The sequence below is a fragment of the Vollenhovia emeryi genome, unplaced genomic scaffold, assembly GCF_000949405.1.
Source record: "Vollenhovia emeryi isolate VEMERY1.0 unplaced genomic scaffold, V.emery_V1.0 DF939151.1, whole genome shotgun sequence".
Taxonomy (NCBI): Eukaryota; Metazoa; Arthropoda; class Insecta; order Hymenoptera; family Formicidae; genus Vollenhovia; species Vollenhovia emeryi.
This window is the reverse complement of record NW_011967215.1, coordinates 1,781,007-1,802,268: the sequence shown is the minus strand read 5'-3', so window position 1 is coordinate 1,802,268 and position 21,262 is coordinate 1,781,007. Positions and strand designations below refer to the sequence as shown.

Here is a 21,262-nt window from a genome sequence, read left to right as displayed (position 1 = left end):
TTGAACAACACTACACGAGATTACGAGAAACTTTGACGCCGTCGTCATCGTTGTCATGGCGAATAAACGGCCTTTCGATGTAGGAGTGTATACAGGGTAAGGGAGTACTTATTGATTGCAGTATTACCACAGATTAATAGTCAGATCGCTAAACCCTCATGGAAAAATATATATTCCATTATATACATATAAAGAAAAATAGAAATGGTACATTCGTTTTATATAACTCGTATATGCGATATAAAAAATATATTATACTACTAATATATAGAAATTGGCATTTTTCATATATCATTCATAATATAATATAAATATATAAGCAAATGTGTTACATCCATATTATAAATATGTAATTTATATATGTTACATATATTTTATAATTTTGATCTATTGTATATGATTCTTTAAATAGAATTTCTATATGCCAAATATATGAAATATATTACATATATTTTTACCTACATTTAAAAATATATATTTTTCCGTGGGGGAAGGTCCGGGTAAAGTTTGAGACCACCACGCACTTTGCTCCTTATCGACAGGTCCGCAACTTATCCTGGTATTATTTTGTGCATAAAAGTGAATAAAAAGAATTAGAAGCACAGAAACTATAGTCCGGACTCGCACCGAAAGGCAACATTTGTCGAAAAAATCGAATATATTTAATCCAGACTCGCATCTAGAGGGGCAAAGTTTGTAGGTAAGGAGCAAAGTGTACGGTGCATGGTCTCGACTTCATCCGGGCCTTTGGCGATCTGTCTATTAATCTGTGGTATTGCACACCGATCGACATCGATCGACGAGTCATTTCTTACTGGGCAGTAAAATTCGTACAACGAGATATATTTTTCAAAAATTAATACGAAACCGTGGGGTTAAACAGAAAATAATCAATTCGCAGTGTTACATATGTTCTCCCGCACTCACACCGGATGTACACATTGTTACACACACACATACTCTTCTCTTCTACCGCTACATGAGCAAGACACCGCTTTACGAAACGTAACTAATGTCCATCGAAGCCCATTATTGCAAATAAACCAGCAATAATATCCCTTTTACAACGTCTAATGTCTTTATATGGTCACATTAAGAAATACATTTTGGCGTGCGAGAATTAATAATTATGTGCATGAGTCCAAACATGCGTAAATATATCATTTTTATTATATTAACTAACTTTAATCTTGTGATTAATACGGATGAGAGAGGTTAATACAACTTCAAATGCACATCTCACTATTTACTTGAAAAATAACATAATATTCATATTTACTCGACATCTAAGTACATAAAGATACTTTTATCCGGTAAATTTTCGACATAATTTCCATAATGTAAAATTATTGTGAGCAAGAAAATCATCGTTAGATCTGTTTTTAAATGTAATATAAATATCAATGGTCGAGTTTGCAATTTTTGTTTCATTAATTCTTTTAATCGTAATTCTAGGGAAAAAAAATCAAAGGCTAATTATAATTGATCGACATTGATATAACATCGATTGTCAAAGGCATCCCAGGGATCTCCAAACGTTCCTAATTTTTCGGACTCTTCAGAGATCTCTTAACTTTCTTTTAAATTCCCTTATTGCTCGGCTTCCAAAGTTTCATTTTTTGAAGCTTCATTTTGCGCGATGCTGGATTCATTTCTACCGCTTTCGCTGGTGTGTTCGTCGATCAATCCTCCAAGGACTGCTTGAACGTATTCTTCGCGACCCTCGTTGGTATCTAAGGAGAATCCCAAGGAAGGAACGAACTCGGTCTCGACGGTAGTCCTCGCAGATTCCGTCGTCGTAGTCGTTATCTGCGATGTCGTTGTCATCGCCGTTGTCGTAGATATTGAACTTTCCTCCTCGGTTTCGCTAGTTGCCTGCTCGCTCTCTTCTATCGGTAAACCGGTCTCGAAATCCAAGCTCCTCTGCACTTGCGGCAGATCGAAAACGAGTGATCTACGAATCGATTCTCCGTGGTAAAGAGGCTGCCCCAAGTTTTCTGTCAATCGCTCTAGGATTTCTTCTTTCTGGCGCGGTCGTGCGACCTTGCTTTCTGGTATCGACCGACCCGTCTTCTGCTCCGTGATATTGTTGGAGCTGACTGTCGAAGAAGCGTCGAGAGACGGCTTGAGATCAATGTTAGGGGTCTTCAAAGCATCACCCAAAGACGGTATCTTGGAATCTGCATTGCCGAACGGCGTTATAGCTTGTGAGTGATCCAACCGTGGGCTCCCTGTGACGAATGATGCTTTACTGAGTTGTATGTTCCGTGACACTTTCGATTCGGCAAGCTTAGCGGGTGTCTTCGACGTGGCGAAAGTGGATGCCCTGGAATTTGCGTTTTTGTACGTCGCCCTGGTTTGAGCAAACGGTGGACTCGTTGTGTCATACGAGGTTTCATCGAGGTCCAAGTTGAACGAATCCCGGGGTTCTATGTTACTCAGGTCTTTCGCCGAAAATGGTCGTGGCAGTCGATCTAACTTCAGCAACTCTGCCATTAGCTGGAGGAGACTCACCATGCTCATATTTGAATCCGACTGTTTAAATTCACTGGCAGTGTCATTTTCAGCGACGTAAAAACTTCCGTTGTTCGCATTGTCCGGAAAGGCGTGATTAGCGACAGAAAATTTCGGCGTCTGCAAAATACTAATCTCTGGTTCCGGCTCTACAGACTTGACGATGTCGTAATCATCCAGTTCATCCTTTAAGACGGAATCAGGTCGCTGGTGCTGAGCGATGAGTCGACTGATGAAATCATCAGCAGTCGTCTCCAGATCCTCGTCTTTCTTGACCGTGAATGAGACTTCATATGGGGACTCGTGTTTATCAATCGCTTCCTCGATCTGCTTTAAGGATTCCGGATGGATCGAGTGCGACAGACTACTCGCCGTCGTGGTCACCGTCCGTTCTGTTGCCTCTTCAGGATCTTTAATCTCCAACGCGCCTCTCGGCGTAACCGTTTTCAAGTTTGAATCTTCTACATTAATGTTACTATTAATCGAAGACTCTGCAGCAGATGTCGAAGATCTACCAGGGACGAGTGTCACGGATTCTTCAGGCAATTTTAATTTCCTCGTGCTACTCGAAAAACTTACTTCTGGAGTCCTCGCAGTCGCTTTCGTGCCAATCGAAACTGTCCTTTCCGTCACACTCGGCGTAGTAACCGCAACCTTGGGCGTGACGGAACTCGTCTCGCAACGTCCTCCTTGCTCAAAAATCGAAGAGCGGCATCTGGAGCTTGCTTTCGATCCTTTCTGAGTCTTGATAGCGTCTCTAATGGTGAATTGGAATCCTGTGTTGTACCGAGCCAGGATATCCGCCTCGCTGTCGTTCCTCTTCGAGGTTGTCGGAGAATCCTCCGCTCTTCGCGCAGAATCCGCGGGTTCTGTGTGATCAAATTGCTCTGCGTACGAGTATTCGTTCGGCGGGACAAAGTCGCCGAAGCCATCGTTGTAGTCGACGATCGGCGGCACGATATCGGTCACGGGAACATCGACGATCGATCGACCGTGCCACGTGGGGACGAGCCAGGGGATGGACGTGGACACTTCGGTGACCACTCGAACAGTCGAATGAACGCCCGAATTAGGCGTCTCCGCGAAACCCTCGTCTGTGTAATCAATCAGCTCCTCGTCGTATATCGGCGATTGACCTTCGTTCCTGGCGAGTGTGCTAAAAAGCCGCGGGATCTCCGTGGTCGTCGTCTCGGAGTTCCAAGAAGTCTTGGAATTCTCATTGTTCGTCGTGTAGCGCGATTCTTCGGGTACATTGATAAGGAAACGCTCCACCGGAGGCTTCAAAAACTGCGCTGGCTGAGGAACCTCCAAACTGAGGTTTATTTTGTGCACCGACTCGCCGTCGAAGTTGGAGATCGATCCGGTTGGCGACGAGCTCTGGTCCTCGGCTGCGCTGCTATCATTAGATGACGAGCGAACAGCGATTTCGTCATTGATCTCGTCGACGCTTCTCTCAGTCGTATTTATCGCGGGTGTCGCAGTCATTGGTACGGTTGATAATTGCGCCACGTCTCTCTGTTCCCAATGTTTCAACAGCGGAGTCGTTCCGCCGTCGAGGCTCCTCGCCGTCGAGCTGGAGATACCCTCGTAATCTTCCGTCGATTGATCGTTGCTCGTTTCGTTGAAGACACCCGGCTTCTTTGGGGCCCCCGATAAATTCGCACCGTCCGCTTTCTCGTAAGGTCCCGATGAGCGATTTAAAACTGTCTGCAGTGGAACAGGAGTAGTCGAGCTTGTTCGCTCAGCCTTCGACACTTGGTACGTAGGATTTTGATTCCGCATGATAATCCTGCCAAGTGGATTATTCAACGCTCGAGCGAGTCCGATGCTGTCTCTCGCCTCGATGTCTTCCAGGCTACCCTCGCTATCAATCTGGATTACCGGCCTGTCATTCTGCTGCCTAAATACGTCGTCCTCGTCAATCGCGTCGGTCACGTTGATTCGGAAATTCGTTTCCGACGTCTCCCCGAAACGCGCCTCGTCATTCTTGGAGCGAACATCGTCGCCTTTTCGATCGTCTTTATTCGTTGCCGATGACGAGGCGCTCTCCGATTTCTTCGGATCGCCGTGTCCCGTTTCACTCTCTCTCAAATCAATCTTACTCGTGTCGTCATTCCGATGAGTAATCGTGGGAGGGGTCACCGGGCCTTTGCTGTGCGCATAAAGGTGATCGGAGCTATCCACCATCAGATCCTGCGTGCTATAGGCCAATGTGGAGGGTCGGTAGGTCGTCGGGACCGTGGGCGAATAGAATCTCCTGGTGGTGGTGGTAACAGTGGGAACGGTAGGCGCGTAAGACGTCTGTAATCGATTGGTGAGCCCGTCGGGTCTGCGATAGTCGTCCTGAAACTCGTTATCGCCGGATCGATCCTGATAATCGTGCTGAATGATCGCAGACGCATGATAGGGCGACCGTCCCTTGTTTTCCATAAAGTGCGGCTTGCCTTGGTACGCGACGTTCGCCTTCTTCTGCTGATACCGGTGATCGTAATTGAGGATTTGCCGCGCGTCCTGCTGAGGATAGTCCTCGAATCCGCTCGGCAGGTCGTTTCCGGTCGCCTCGACCGCGGGGTAATCCGTGATCCGGCGGATCCCCATGGGCGTGTACCCCATCACCGTCCTGCCGTCGAGCACGGAGTAGTCGATGATCCTGGCGCCGCTGTCCGGATCCACCAGACCGTCCTTGGTGACTGCCTCCGCGGAGGCCTGCAGGCTGATCATCGCGTACGCGTTGCGAATCATCTCGTCGTCGTCAATCTGATAGCTATCGCGATTCACCTGGAAATATCTCCTGGTGGCGGAACAGTCGACCTTGGTCCACCAGTCGCAGGTCAGCAGCTTCTGGCTGAAAGTCGAGCCGATCGGGCACAGGAAGGAGGACACCAGCACGTCGTGGCACACGTGGAAGACCTGACAGCCCGCCGCTTCGTCGGCGTAATAACCTGTTGAGCAATCGCACACAAGCGGATCTTCCAATTATGATTTTTACTCATATTCCTTACAATTTATCGGATAATGTGCCTTTCCGTTAAAGCCCACGATGTTAACACTTCTTTCTGTGACATTTTATGTAACTTCCTTTCAATATTTTTAATATTGGTATTGGGCAAAAATTACTTTGCAGGCTGTAATTATAAAATTGACGAAAAGTTTTGATGCGAAAAGGAAGATTCTTTAAATATAGTGAAGCAGACAAAATCATTCACGACTGAAGCATTTGGTAATGGGACTATAACTGCGCGATAAGAACATAAATGAACGTTCACAAGAATTAGAAATTCGTTATGTAGGATATAATGAATACGTAGACTTCACTTATGTAACCGTAGTCTCGTCAACGTGCGATGTTCCTTTTGTGCACTTCATCTTTCTCTCAACGGATTATCTAATATCTGCGGTCAGCGCAGTTGAAACGTCGAGCAGCAATATCGCGGAAAATTAAATGAAACTGTATATACGAATCATACTTTTACCATGCTCGATCGGACGGTAGTTTCCTCGGCGCGTTCGCTTGATTTATTGAGAAAACCGGTAATAGGAAGTGCCTAGCACCGAAAGTACTTGTTTTTTTAATCTTAGCAATCTTATTTCAGGCTAAACATTTTGTCGGACAAGACAGGATTACATTAATGATTTCATTGGGTTTCAGTTTCTCAGTTCTATATTATGACATGTCATTCGTGAAACCATGTATCATGCGATTAATATGATTATGTAAAGTTTGCAACGGAGCTTACAAGTCACAGTGATAGATGATTGAAATGGAGTTTTCATACGTAATTAAAAGAAGAAGGAAAATTGCAGCGAGATAAGCTCGTAATGTTCGATTTATCACGACACGATTTTATTTCTCTCGAGTGTAAAAATGTGTGACACGCCATTTTCCTTCAAATGAAAGAAAGTAAAGGTTAGTCAAACATCATATTTAAATAAATTTTTTTACTAGACTAATTAAAGCAAGATTAATTAATCGGTCAAACCTTACCATACAGCACGCATGTCTAAAAGACGACTTAAAGATGTCTTAAAGATGCATGGGTTAGTTAAAAATTTTTAATTTCCTTTATCGCAATTTTGTCCAAATTATCTATCGTTCAGAAGAATAATTAAATGCTTTACGCGCAAGAACTAAAAAATTTAAATTTTCTTTGTCGCAATTTTGTCCAAATCTTATCTTGTATCGAAAGCATGTTGCAGCAATCAATCACTATTAAAAAATCGATTATTAGCGGTCAATTTTAGCTCTTACACGTAAGTCGTTTATTTCTATCTCCAATAAAAATGTTCGATCGATGAAGAGAAATTGAATCGTTACTCCAGACCAGGGTTGGGAAAGTTACTTTATAAAAGTATCTAGTTACAGTTACAGTTTCTTCGCTAAAAATGTAACTAGTTACAGTTACAACTTACCAATTCTGAAAAGTAACGCGTTGCAGTTACAGTTACTCAATAAGTAACGAATCGTTACTTTGCAGTTACTTTCTTGTAATAAAAATAAAAACGGATTAGTTTCTAAATAAAACTATTAAAACTGCATGTGAATTGCAAAGCGTTAATAAAGACGTTAATGCGTAAGTGCAAGGCCTAATGCAATTTGTGGAGGTTTAAAATATGTACAAAGTAGCTATTAATGTAACTGTTAAATTAGTTACTAGCTGTGGAAAAAATATAACTGATTTAAGTCACAGTTACAGATGGAGACAAAGTAACGAAGTTAAGGTAGTTATTGCGTAAAATCATTTATGTGAGAAGTGTTTCAGATTTTTACAGTTTATTCGTTACATTAATACGTGCAAAATAAGACCAATTAAATTAAAATTAACCGTCTCAAAGTTCTAAAACAAAATGTTAAAGTTTGCTATGTTACACGAAATATTACGTGTAAAACACGTTAGAAATTATTTTAATTTATAATAATTTATTTTAATTTATTTTAATTTATAAATTTATAATTATATTTTAATTGTTACACGTAACAATATAATTCGTTGTAATATTAGTACACGTGAAATATTACTTACAAATATTATTATGCGTTAAAATATTAATATTTGCGTTTGCAAACGCAAATGATGGCATATTTAATTTTTTTAAGCTTAACGGTGAGCGAGATTCGTATGAGAAACAAATATCTTATAAAGTAAAATGGAACGAATAACTGGAAAATTAAATCAAAATTATCGACCGTTCCGTTTCAACAATATAAACAGTTAAAAGTGAAAAATTTGTCGAATTATGTAGTAGACGTGTAATGTAAGAGATCTGGCGACTGCGCCGGAAACTATAATCTTTCGAATCTACTTTATGTTACGTATTAATCGCGAGGGTGTTCTTTAGAATAATATCGCATCGAGATAATACCATTGTAACAATCGAGTGCCGGTTCCCGTTTGGAAGAAACTCTCGAGCACTGCTGTCGCGAAGCAACTGCCTCGAGTTACCAACAAGAAAAGTAACTGCAAGTACCAACCCTGCCCCGAGACACTCCCGAGTTCGCAAAGCGGAGCGAAGCGGAACACGCGGCTCGATAATCCTGCAAGACCGATCGGAAATACCGAGAACGAAATATTCAGCCGGTTTGATTTGCCAATACGTAATTGCAGACGTTACGCCGACGATTCGGACGCGTTGCTTGAGATACTATAACGCGTTTTTGTGTGTATGTACATAGCTTTTTGTGTACACACACGTAGCTCGCGCGACCTTGTTTACCGCGCGCCAAGGAGGCTCGCGCCGGCGCGGCGGCCCGGCGGCTCGAGCCGCCTACCGCCGCATTAGCTCCCGGGACGTAGTAGCGGCAGGACGCGGGCGCAACTCGCCGCGAATAATTAGGGGATGTCGATCGACACGACATGGATCCGCCTCGCCCACGCACGATCCCGAGTCTCTCGGGACGACGGCCGTTGCTCGAAATTAAGAGATTTCACGGAGCGACGGGACGAAGATGGTTTGGTATCCCTTTTACTTGGTATCGCGTCCGCGAGCGGCGGTTAACTTGGGCGCGCGTTCGCATTTGGGAGGATCCGTCGCGCTTTGCATCTTACTTTCCAAGTCGGGAATATCGAACGGCACGATGGATCCGCCTCGCCACGGGCGATTCAGAGTCTCCCGGGACGACGACCGTCGCGCGAAACGTAGATATTTCGTGGAAGCTGCGCGTCCGCGAGCCGGCGGTTACTTGACCGGACACGAACGAGCCTGCGCTTGAGAAACTTCGTCGCGCTTTGCATTTTTCGACATCGATATCGATGTATTTTGCCATCTTCTCCACCGGACGTGTGGTCTTTACGGAGAACAAAGGACGATCGCGCCGGGTCTGCGAGAGCCCGTTTGAAACGCAGTTGGAAAACGCGTTCTGGGACGACTCGATACACTTTACGGAATAACGTACGAGACCCCGGCGGAACGTAGGAACGCGACAGGCGGGAAAGGGGGAGCTCGGTTCAACGGCACGGTTTGATAAGTCGTGTCTCTCGCGGCTCAATGATTTTAATCGCACGAATTTCTAGACGATTCGTCACGTCTCGATCGGTCATCAAGTCGACGCGTTGCGTTCGCGTCGCCCCGAAGTTGCCCGCGTTCGAATTTCTCAGTCGTCAACGCGCACCGGCGGAGTCGGGCGGCGGCGTCGCGACGCGTTTTAACGGTGAGTACGCGGGTACGTAATCAGCGTCGCGTCTCGATAATTAACGATCCCGCGGCGCCGGTTGAGCTCGCGTATATCGGGGCGCACGTCTCGAAGATTCGTCGCGGTCGCGGGGCTCGTTTCCTCGGATCTTTCCCCTCTCGGGCAACGCCGTCGGCCCGTTGGTCTTTTGGCGGTCGCGGGGCGTCCGTCGTTGACCGAGCGTCGCGTCCGCGACTTGTCTCGCGCGACGGCGATCGTCCCGGAGCGAAACGCGAGCGATCCGCGATCGTCGGGCGCGAAAAGTTTGCGGAAATCGGGGTTAGCGGTGGAACGTCGAGACGGAGTGAGTGCGCGGTGTCGCCGCGGGGCGGCGGGGGTGGCGCGTAAAGTTGGCAGCGCGTCTTCCGATTTCCCGCCATGTTGAACTTTCTTGCCGTCGCGGTCGCCGGGCGGGAAGCCCGCGATTGTGCGTTTTCGTTGGTCGCGTCGCGAAAAATGTGCGGGGGTGCCGGTTCAGAGTGCAGCCGCGCGACCGTCGTTTGGATTTCATTAGCGTGCGAGCTAATTGGTGCGCGAGTCAAGTGCGCGAGTATGTTTGTGTGTGTGTGTGTGTTTGCGCCGCGACGCAGCTACGACAAGGAGGTCCGAGAGGAGGAGGAGGCCCGGGGTGGCGTCAGGCGCCGGCGGAGCAACCACGGGTGAGCATCGTCATTTCGTTACTTCGTTATATCATTAGATTGAGCGTTTATTACTTATATTGCTGCGGGATACGTCGATTCCCCGCGGCAATCGCCCATTAAACCCAGATAGCGAGATCTGCCCAGTGAGAAATGATTCGTCGTTTCGACGTCGAATCGACATCGACACCGTCGAATTGACGTCGATTCGACATCATTTCGACGTCGATCGACGAATTATTTCTCATTGGGTGTCGGCACGGATTTGGTGAAATGCCCACTGCAAATTTTGAAGGCGGAAAGACTGCGGATTGCATATCCGATATATTCGACATGTTGCCGGCATGTCGGCAGAAGTACAAGAAAATCTGCTCGCGTAACTGGGATCTGCTCGGTTTCTGCCGCCAATCTGTTGTTCACAGCGTACGCTTTACAGACTCCGTTGCCGAAACGAAAGCCAAACGCGGACGCAGATGGCTATGGTTTTGGTGCCGGTTTCTGATAAATCTGCTAACATTTTGCTGACTGGGTATTCAGTCGCGTGGCATTTTGCGCTATTGCGTCACGCAGTTCGCATAAAGTTTACGATACTTGGGATTGTTTCGAGGTGTATCTTATTATCTTATTAAGCGTCGTCTACACTGACCAAAAAAATGTTTTCAAACTAAGTAAATAGATTTACATAAAATTAAAATTTTTTACTGAAGTAATCATTTATTCCATTTGAATAAAAATTTCAAATTTCAAGTGAATCTGTGCATCATATTAAATAAATTAATTTAAATCATTACATTTTCTACATTCGAACAAAGACTTTAAGAGATAGAGAATACTATATTAAATGAAATAATTGTTTTTGTCAAATAAGAAATCCAATTTTCTTCGCTGCAAAATTTGTATCTTAGTAAGCATTTTATAGAATTAAAGTAAAATCTGTTAAACTTAAAATTATCTACTGTTTGAAAAATATTTAAAAAATACTTAAATTAAAGGAATGCATGTTTTAATTTGTTTATTATTTTTTAAAATTGAAGTTAATAAGCTATTAGAAGCCACCCAATGACTAATATTTTTTTGGATTAAGATATTTTTTTATCAGTGTACGATACGTGGAGTATGCGTGGATTAACGAGTAAAAGAGAAACCATATAATGCGTCGTTTGCAATGCGCGCAGTGAGCCTAAAGTAGGAGCAGGAGCTGAAGTAGGAGTAAGAAATAAAATTGATTTATTTCCTTACTCCTACTCCTCACCCCAGGCTTACTCCGTGCATTGTAGACGGCGCATTATATATTAAAAAAAGTTTAATATATGCCTGATGTTGGGTATTCTTGATATTTCAATGGACAAGTAAAACGTTTACACAATTAAATATTTTAATCGCTTCGATTTCTTGGACTTAAAAAATTGATTCGTTTTTTCAATGTAACTCTGTCAAATTTCCTTTTTAAAAAAAAGGCCAATCCGCGCTACAATTATTTTTTATCGTTTCAATTATTTCGAACGCAGGCTTAATTTGGATGTATTTCTGCTTACAGATGAACAGCGAACGTAACTCCGCTGCTGCACGTCGTGCCGGTGAGCTTTTAATTACTCTTCATATCTCAATCTTATAAAAATGGATTTATAAAAATTATATCAGTTGTGTGTAGAAAATAGAAGACATGCGAAATATTAAAAAAAAAAGAATTGCAGAGAATTAAATGTCTTCCCAAGAATTGTTAAGGTGTAACATTTTAAATTTGCAAATGGAGTTAGAAGTGAAGTAATAAAAAATATTCCATGTACATTATTTATTCCGCTAAACGTTTTCGAATATGTTATTCAGTAATGTCTTTGAGGTTGTTATTGTATTTGAAGAATTGAAAACTGAAATTACTTTTTATGGATCCATTGCTAAATAATGCCGGCGTCGATTAATAATAACAGCGCCATTATCTGACTTAGAATCTGTCGATTCTACGTATATGAATATCTATTCTACCTTTGCGTGAAAATATCGAAACGAAGATCGAAGTGAATCGGATTGTTTAATTTTCTAATTGTTTTTTTCATAAATAAGTATACTGAATTTTTGAGAAATTTTTACTTGAACATTTTTCTTGCGAGAGCCACGCATCTCACTAAAACAACATAGGTAAACGTGCACATAATTATAAAATCTTTGAATTTTAAGAACTTTAATATTCCATAAAGTCTGAATATATTATTAATTAGCAATTTCAAATAGCATATGTAACGCTATTTGTTCTTATCGCGTTTGTTAAATTATCACGTCACTTATGATTATCTTATCAGTCACTTTTACTGAAATTGAAAGTAAATGAAAAAAAAATCAGTCGTCTTTATTGGAATTTATTTTAAATTAAAAAAAATATAATATATCGATGTGATGCGAGTAGAAAATTGTGCATTTCGGAATTAAAGAAGGGGACGATGGTCTCACGCACACGTAGAATAGAAATGTTGCGTTCAGCAAAACTATAGATGTCATAACGCATAATAATAAGCGAAATGGCATATGACGGGCCGACTGTATAATTTATTCACGTGTATTTACCGCGTGAACGTCCTTCGCACGTGAATCCTGTCTGAGGTAATCTCGTGTAGGCGGGATAATCGATGCCCGGCTCACCCGGCACATTTTTTCTGATGTCGGATAGATCTGAAAGAGAGAGAAATAGTGAGAGGTAGCGGATTCATTATCCCGCGGCAAAAATCGAGTATGCCATTTAACAATTATTTTCAAGTTAACGAGCTATCTGGAAACAAACTATCCTCACGAGATATTATTGCTAATAAATAATATATAATTCCATATAATTCCCACAACGAGCCTTTCGACTGTTGAGTATCTCACAAATAAATTTACGCAAAGGCAGTAAAGTCCGCGAGGAAAAATATCAGTTCAGTAATCGTCGTATTAAAGCTTGGTTTCACGTTGTTTAACTTTGATCTCAGTTTCATTTAGCCTCTGTCCCTTTCTAACTGTCCCCTTGAAGAGAGAGAGAGACGAAGAAATTGAATTAAGCTAAGCTTAAAGTTAAGCAGGCGAAATCGGGCCTTAGAATTAAATGGTACAAGATCGGCAATTAATACAACGTTTATAGAGAGCAATAAGCTTGGCTTCGCCTACGTCGTTTAACTTTGATCTTAGTTTTATTTATTCTCTGTTCCTTTCTGACTGTCCCCTTGAAGAGAGATACGAAGAAATTGAATTAAGCTAAGCTTAAAGTTAAGCAGGTGAAATCGAGCCTTAGAATTAAATGGTACAAGATCGGTAATTAATACAACGCTTATAGAGAGTAATAATACTAGCATCGAGAGTAACAGCGGTCACTTATAGGGAGGGAAAGAGTTAAGAAAAATGTCGTTAAGCACGTGCACCGAGCTTAATCGTCGATCAGCTAATCAAGGTCGTGGAAAACAGGCCGCGACGATCGCCTGTGATATTTAAGTCGGACAGATAACGTCTCGTAATTTGCCGCATCCATATAATCAGCGAGGGTTTTCATGACCTATCCGCGACGCGGTTTTTTACCACGCGTCGCGGTACCTTTCACGCGATTGACGATCCGCTCGCCTCGCCGGGCACGAGCGCGAAATTAATAGTGATTCGCGCGCGTTTATCCGCATTTGCACCGCGGCGGTTCAACGGGACATTTCCAACGTCCTTCTGATCAACGCGTACGCCACGGTAGCGCGAAATCTTTTTAACCGGGGAGTTTCGAGTTGGGATTTCCATAAAATTGTTGAGCCGCGACAGGCTTCTTGTTAATTATCGCCGCCTCCGGTGGTCGCTGCGCGTAGGATTAATTGAGAGACGACTGCCCCGCAAGAATTCCGCGCGCGTCGCCGTCGCGAAGCGAGAAATAATTTCGCAATGCAAAGATGAGTAAGGCGGTGTGTATCCACCTCGGTCGAAAGCGCGAAACTATTAGAAGACGGTCGCACAAAAGAAAGGCATTCGATAATGGCAAGTGGAAATGTCATTTCACCAGTTACAGGAGACACGGGGGCGGGAAGGAAATGCATGTAAAGATACGCGCGTCTTAGGAAATTGTAGGCTCTTAAGCCTCACGAAAGTTTAGAACGTTAACGACTTACCCGTTATGTGATCGTACGGATCGTACTGACCGCCGGCGGATCCGTAGCTGTCGAACGATTCGTCCTCGCTCGGATCGAAGTACTTCCTGCAAAGGCGAGCGGGTTTAATTAAAAGGCCGCGTAATCGAGTTCGCGCGCGGAAGAAGCCGCGAGAACGCACCTTCCTCTGGTTCCATCGATCGCTCTGCGCGACAGGAAGCTCCTCCTGGGGATTCCATGTTCAAGACTCCGCTGAACGGTGCACAAGACCGCCGTCACGAGACCTGGGTACGAAGGGGAGAATCTAGAGATTACTCGCGAAAGGGTTACGCTTGAACGAACAATAGAAATTATGCGGCGACTGTCGAGAGAACTCTGCGATTTGATTTTACGGTGTAAAATTCAAGACTCTTTGCCAGAATGATTTTTTCATTTATCGTCGACTATAAACTAGGCGATATTACGAATATTGATCATAATATAGTACATTTATAGTTTATCGAAGAATTTCTTCGCGTTTTCTCATTAACAAGCAAGGAAAAATCCCGACGTTTCTCGCATTCAAATAATTAGATTATTATAATTTAAAATAAACTAATTATATTTAATAATAAAGCCTAATCTACAATGTGCTCTCTGCGTCTAGAAGCATTCCATTTTGTAGCCAATAAATACGTTTGAAACATTTGTGCAAGTCGATAAATTGTATATTATACATTGTACAATATAATCGGTACACGGAGAGAATTTTCTCTTAAAATTTACCCTGAGAATCGTGTAATCGTGGGACAACAAGCATTTTAAAGAATTATATGGGAGTTTCTTGAAAGCTTACCACACATTTTACTAGTAAAATGTATGGTAAGCTTTCAATGCCATGTTGTCCCACGATTACATGATTTTCAGGGTAAATTTTCAGAGAAAATTTTCTCCATGTATCGATTTTACTAATAAAATGTATACCAAGTATAATTGCTAGTGAAATGTTTGGTAAAATTTCAAAAAGCTCTTATAAAATTCTTTGAAGTGCCGTGTTGTTCCACGATTACAGTATTTTCAGTATAAATGTTAACAGAAAATTATCTCCGTGTACATTGCCGACAAAGGTTTTCAGCGTCTCGATATGTTTACATAAAATAGAATGTCTTTGTATGCAGAAAGGACATTGTAGATTAGGCTTAAAACTCATCTGGGAATCATCGCGAAGCGTCGTGGAAAATCGCGCCGATCGCTGAATATCGCTCGATTTCGATGTTGCAATCGAGCGGTCGTGGCGTGAAAGGTCGCTCGGGGATAGAACATCTTCGCCGTTGTTACTTTTGAGGCCACGCTAAAATCTCAGCCGCGCACCACAATCGGTTAGGCAAGGTAGGTAGTCTTTTAATTCACGATTGACCATGAACGGCCGCCGTCGTCGTGACGGCTCGGCCGGGTCCTCCGGACTGGAGTAGCGCGAGTCTTGCGTCTCTCCGCTTGATTTATCGCGGCGAAGGAGTTCGATTCTCTCTCATAATTCACATTCGCGCGCTTAGATGATCGATCCGCCGCGGCATCGTCACGTTTCGCGCGGACAAACGGGATTGCTCGCCTTGAAACGGCGACGATCGGCGGCTTTCTGTGGCATTTCGAAAAGCGCGGCCCGAGATAATTGTCATATCGCATTATATAACGCAGTTATATAATTATACAACATTTAATATTACGCAATGCAAACGCGATAATACGATTCGAGGGCTCTTGCCGATCTCGTCGGACTGACGCCAACGAAGTCACGTTTCTCCGGCTACAATGCGCAACTTTGTCTCCCCTCGGCATTTCCTCTCAACGTACCTATGAGAACTCGGCGGAGTAAGATTAAAACGTTAATTGCTATTGGCCATATATTCGCCCAAAATTACGCTTTGATTAAAGTCAATATATCGAAAGTGCCTTAGCTCGATAGATTTCTTCGTTGTTTCGCAATCGTGCGGTTAAGATTTTCCATACCAAAAACGTTAGCGACTTGAAAGCCTCGCAGATATTATAATAGTTGCGACGCGTAGCTTGAGAATGTATCGTTACACGTCTGCCATATAAAGCTGTCGGGGCTCGATGTCCTCCGTAATTTCGTTGTCATTATCCGTAGTCGGCAACACGTGAAATCTTTCGAAAGACTGACAGGCCGACAATATCCACTTTATAGAGTGATGTTGTTAAACGCACGTGCTGTGTCTCTCTCTTTCTCTCATTGTGGCCTGCCATTTTCAATGGCATTAAAAGGACGCAAAGGCCACGAGGAACGAGCACGAGAAAGACCGGTGGTCGTGATAGAGCGAGCTCTCATTCGGTGTTACAAATCGCTCGATCCGCGAGAAATTGCCCGTGAATTATTTTCCGCCTGACTCATCGCGAAATTAATGACGAGATGATTCGAGAGATATGCACGCCAAGAACGGCGCGTGACCTCCGTGAGAGAGAATGCCGAGCAACCTGCGACGGCAGACGGAGCGAGATGAGGAGTAATTAGCGGCGCCAATTTCCGGCGGCGAAAGTGTCCTCGCGAACAACGCTCTTTTCGCGCCGCTGAGGCCCGAGGCAGATCGGGATTTCACGGTGCCACTCGAAACGATTGTCCGATTGTCGATCCCGCGCCGACTACCGATTTCTTGCGTCGTGCGCTCGCAAAGATATCTTACAATTAGATTTGGAGATTTAGTCGTGGATACTTCGGAATTATAGACATAAAAAGTCGACGACAACGAGTTTCTTAATAAAATCCCAGGCGACTCTTGTCGCGCCGTTTGTAATTCTGTATGTCCGAAGCCCCGCGTACAGAATTCAGCTTTTAATGAAAATTAATTTACATCTTAATTCGTCGAAATATCAAGCAGAAATACACGGACGCGGATCTAAGATAATAAATTAGGCTTAATTATATCGACGTCCTCGTAGAGGGATCGCAATATGATTTTGCATCTTTTTAATACTATAGAATATTCGGAATCAGGAAATTTCCATAAACTCGAGATGGACAAGCTTCATTAAGCAACCAGCGCATCCATGTAATATTATTATTAACATCCGTCACGAGAGCTACACCGATATTAAATCAAAGCGCCGCGGCGTATTTCAGCACACGAGCAATAAAATTCTTCACGGCAATTGCCGCAATTTACACGGCGCGTTTGTAAATTACATGTGAACGCGTCGGGTTGTCGAAATCGCGACAAAAAAAGCGTAATAATTCCGCGAGGCGCGTAATACCTCGGTGTCGCCGGAGAAACTTAATTTATGAGCGACGTCACGTCGATGTTCTTCCTAGCATTTGCGCGAACGTCATCTTGAGGCCGCATGAATGGACCGGTCGTGGCGAAACGCGGACAAGTGGTATTTTCTTAATTATAACTGGATCGTGAACGATCCGCGCTCGTCGATGATTGATTAAACTCGCTACCGATGCGAGGACGACCGACTGAGAGATATCTCGTTGCGTAATGTCCGCGAGAGAGTATGACAGATAGATGAGAGCAAAGATCTTCATAAATTTAATTATTCAATGAATACACTTCATGAATATCTTAGTTTTCTCTCGCGATTAGCCTTCGTAACGCCAGATAAAATCTACTTGCAGCAACAATAGCTGTATAACGGTATTTTTTTAATTGAAAGTATTTGTATATTATTGCATACACTATAACTTTTAATTGCGTCGAACTGAAATAACGTGGAAACCTGATGGCTCGCGATTAAGTACATTAAATTCTGTTTTAAGGAAGCTGCCCGAAGCAGTGTCTTGTTGAAACAATTTTTCCTACGTATAAAAATATTGCACGGAGAATAAAATTGTTACGCCACAAGACCCAGAAAAAGTTTCTTTGAATCAAACGAATTTTCTTTGAGTTTTGACCTTATCAGACTTTTATTCAATTTCAAAGAAGCGACTGCTTTACTTTAATCAACATTTTATTCGATTGAGACTGGAATCTCTGAGAGAACTCCTGACAGTTTCCTTAATTTAAAAGTCTCTAGATAGTCGTAATCTTAGTTAATGCTCAAACTTTCATTAAAATACGCTCAATTATCTGACAACGGAAAAAATCAAATCCGCATCGATCGTATCCATTAATTCGTCTGTCCTTTAATAATGAGTGTATGAAATGCGATCAACTATGTTTGGTAATTAAACTGTTACCGATTGATAGAATATTTAATGAATTACATTGGTATCAAGAATTTTTTATTATTAAAATGACGCTTTTTTAATACAAAAATTAACTTATACTTCGTGAGAAAACACGTATAAAAATATTACACAAAGAATAAAAATGTTACGCCACAAGACCCAGAAAAAAGTTTTGACATTAGACTTTTATTCAATTTCAAAGAAACAACTTCTTTACTTTAATCAAAATTTTATTTAATTGAGACCGGACTCTCTAAGAGAATTGATATCTATTTCTTCAAATCTAACAAATGCTTTAGCAGAAGTAAACAAAAATGTATTATAGGTTCAAAGAAACATGATTCCAGCGTATGTCATTTATTTAATCTTTTTACTGGGTGAATTCCACATCGCGCGTTAATTTTTACGAATTCGTCCCACCGAGTCATCGAGTTCCCATCGAGATAATTGACTCACGATTTGCGGCGCTCGCTTTCGTTATTTCACTGGTTTTGCTGTCAGCCGGTGATCGGCACGTCGTCAAAAAATTACTCGGTCCTGATCGACGAAAGCCCCGAGACGTGTCGAATTAACATGCATAGTTGTCTCACCTGCCTGCGGCGATAAACTAACACGTGGATCAAAATAAACGGGGTGAGGCGAGAGGAGCGCGACAAGATTGAACACCATCCACTCGTGCGATCGACACATGATAGCCGAGCGCGCGCGGGCCCGGTCTCGACACGTGCGGGGGAAAACGAACACTTACACAGAATACGCAGGCTAATTTTCGGCATTTTGTCCGGCGTCGCATGGGCGGTCGGCGGCGGACGGGGCCCTCCGATTCACACGCTCGTCCACCGTGAAAAGCGGCGGCGGCGGATACACTGCGCACCTTCGGCGCGATCACCTCGACATCGACTCGGCTCTCGACGGACTCTTCCTCTCGAGCGGGGCCCGTCCGTCGCCGCGTCTCCTCGCCGGCCGGCGCGGTAGGGATCCCTGATCGCGGGACCTCTTACCTTTCTTCTCGCGGGGGCCCTCTCACCTGCGCCTATCCACGAGCGGCCGGGCCATCCCCCGCGCGAGGAGGAATTCCGCGCGGGTCGCGCCTCTCGCCGGAATCTCTCCGTGCATCTTCGTTGTTCTCCGTTCGGAAGACGGATTTCACGCTGGTCCCGCTCGGATCGGATTTTCTCTCCGTTTGCTAGATGGTCTTCCGACAGCAACCGAAACTACTCGAGGCAATTAACGCGGGTATCTAGAGACTCTAACGTGGGCCATTCATTGTTATTAGCCGGGAGCCCGTTAGCCCGTTAGCATTCGCTAGACTAGAGTGTTCCGGCACTCGGCAAATAATTGCCATTACTCAAAATTGTAGGTGATGCGCAAACACCTTGCGCATTATAATCACCTCGCGGCGCCAAGTGTCGAAGTATCGTCGGCCCACGTAGAAAGCGACGATTATACCGCGGCCCGTCCGCGAGGGATTAAATCGACACGCGGAGGGCTGCGCGCGATCGGAGCAAGGCGACACATTATATAAGTTCGATGACATTGCCTCGGTTCGCGGCGTACCACACGTGACCGTTTTCGCCTTTTGCATAACCGGCGCGATCCCGTCGCTCCCACCTTCGGCTTTCCTCTCGGCGCCCTGGGTGACCAGCTGCAATAAGTCATACGCCATTTTCACCCGGTGCGTGCGAGTTTTCGAGGCCGCGGATCGCCTCTCGCCTCGTACGAGCGTTATAACGGGTCGGCGATCGGTATCTTAATTAAGAACGAGCACTCACGTGGTCCCCCTGGGGCGAACGCTTTTTTTATTTAATTAAACCTTTTTCGCGGCAAGAGAGGTAAGGCCCGCTTGCGTGGCGAGCCTCGACAGCTATTACGTTAAAATTAGAGCTCGCTTTCGTCAGCGCACGTCAGGTATTACGCGCGTAAGATATCGCGGGAAACCCGACGGTTGTACGAGGTATATGGGGTGTCCCAGAGAGCCTTGACGTTGATGACAGATTAGGGCTAGCGGGCGCGTTTCAGGGAGATATTCAAGAGTCACCTTAAAACATGTAAAAAACGTAGGTTTAAGATATTTTTATCGCTCATGGCACCTCAAGGGCCGATTCTAGCGTCAACCTTTTAAACCCGGTTTCACCAACGTCGCTTGACTTTAATCTTGGTTTAATTCATGTTTATCTCTTTTTAAAGGAACAGTTGGAAAGAACAAATATTAAACTAAGCTTAAAGTTAAACAACGTCGATGAAACTGAACCCTAGACTCGGTTTCCCTAACGTCGCTTGACTTTAATCTTGGTTTAATTTCGGTTTGTCTCTAAAGTAACAGTTGGAAAGAAACAAATTAAACTAAGCTTCAAGTCAAGCGACGTTTGGTGAAACTAAATCTTAATAAGCTAACAGTTAAATTTAAATTATATGTCTGTCCTTCTGTGATTCGAAGGAAAAACGTACATATAATTTAACTATTAGTTAACTTGCCAAGAGGCTGGAACAACCGGTTCCTAAGGCCTAGTATTTATTTTCTGGTTAACAGTTCACCAAAAAATGACAAACTGGGACCTAAGTGAGATATTGCTGACTCGTTATTTCCGATTTATTCTCGAACTTACTAGGGAATTACCGAGAGCGAAACCGCAGATAAAAATCTTGTACACCAATGCCTACTAATGCCCAGTGGGCATTACTTTATCTTATTATCTTATTTTATCTTAATACTGCACCAGCGAGGCCTAATGCCTAAAGTAATGCCCAAAAAATGCCTAGTAATGCTCACTAATGCCGCAAATCTGTACATCACAATGCCCTCGGCGGTTTACCCCTCGAGGATTACATAATAAAATAATTGACTAACCAGTTAACACCAACGTCGTTTAACTTTCTGATCTTATTGTTAGTTTAATTCATCCTTTGTCTCTTTCTAATTGTTCCCTGAACAAGAGACGGGGGACGAATTAAACTAACAATCAAAGTTAAACGACGTCGGTGAAAATCCGAGGTGGACGATACCCCAATAATTTTTATAATCGATGCTCGTTTCATTTCACGACTTTCGAGACTCGCCTCTCGAACGTGACGCGTAAATCGTAACGCGGCACGGGGTCCGTGCCTGTCGTGGAACGTTACGTGAAGCCGGTCAGTGGGTACGCATTGCATTCTCACGTAACAGCGGCGGGATGCTGCTGGGACGGTGATGCCCGCG

General features: G+C 43.7%; 1 protein-coding gene across 1 annotated transcript; it reads right to left on the bottom strand.

Annotated features, from left to right (window-relative positions):
• Positions 1-477: 477 nt before the first annotated feature.
• On the bottom strand, positions 478-19,732 carry LOC105565580 (probable GPI-anchored adhesin-like protein PGA55). Its single transcript, XM_012018882.1, has 5 exons — positions 19,624-19,732; positions 14,086-14,296; positions 13,926-14,011; positions 12,379-12,483; positions 478-5,456 (listed from the first exon to the last, which is right to left on the bottom strand). The coding sequence occupies exons 1-5, from the start codon at positions 19,730-19,732 to the stop codon at positions 1,591-1,593; spliced, it is 4,377 nt and encodes a 1,458-aa protein (XP_011874272.1). The 3' UTR covers positions 478-1,590.
• Between the last annotated feature and the right edge of the window lie 1,530 nt (positions 19,733-21,262).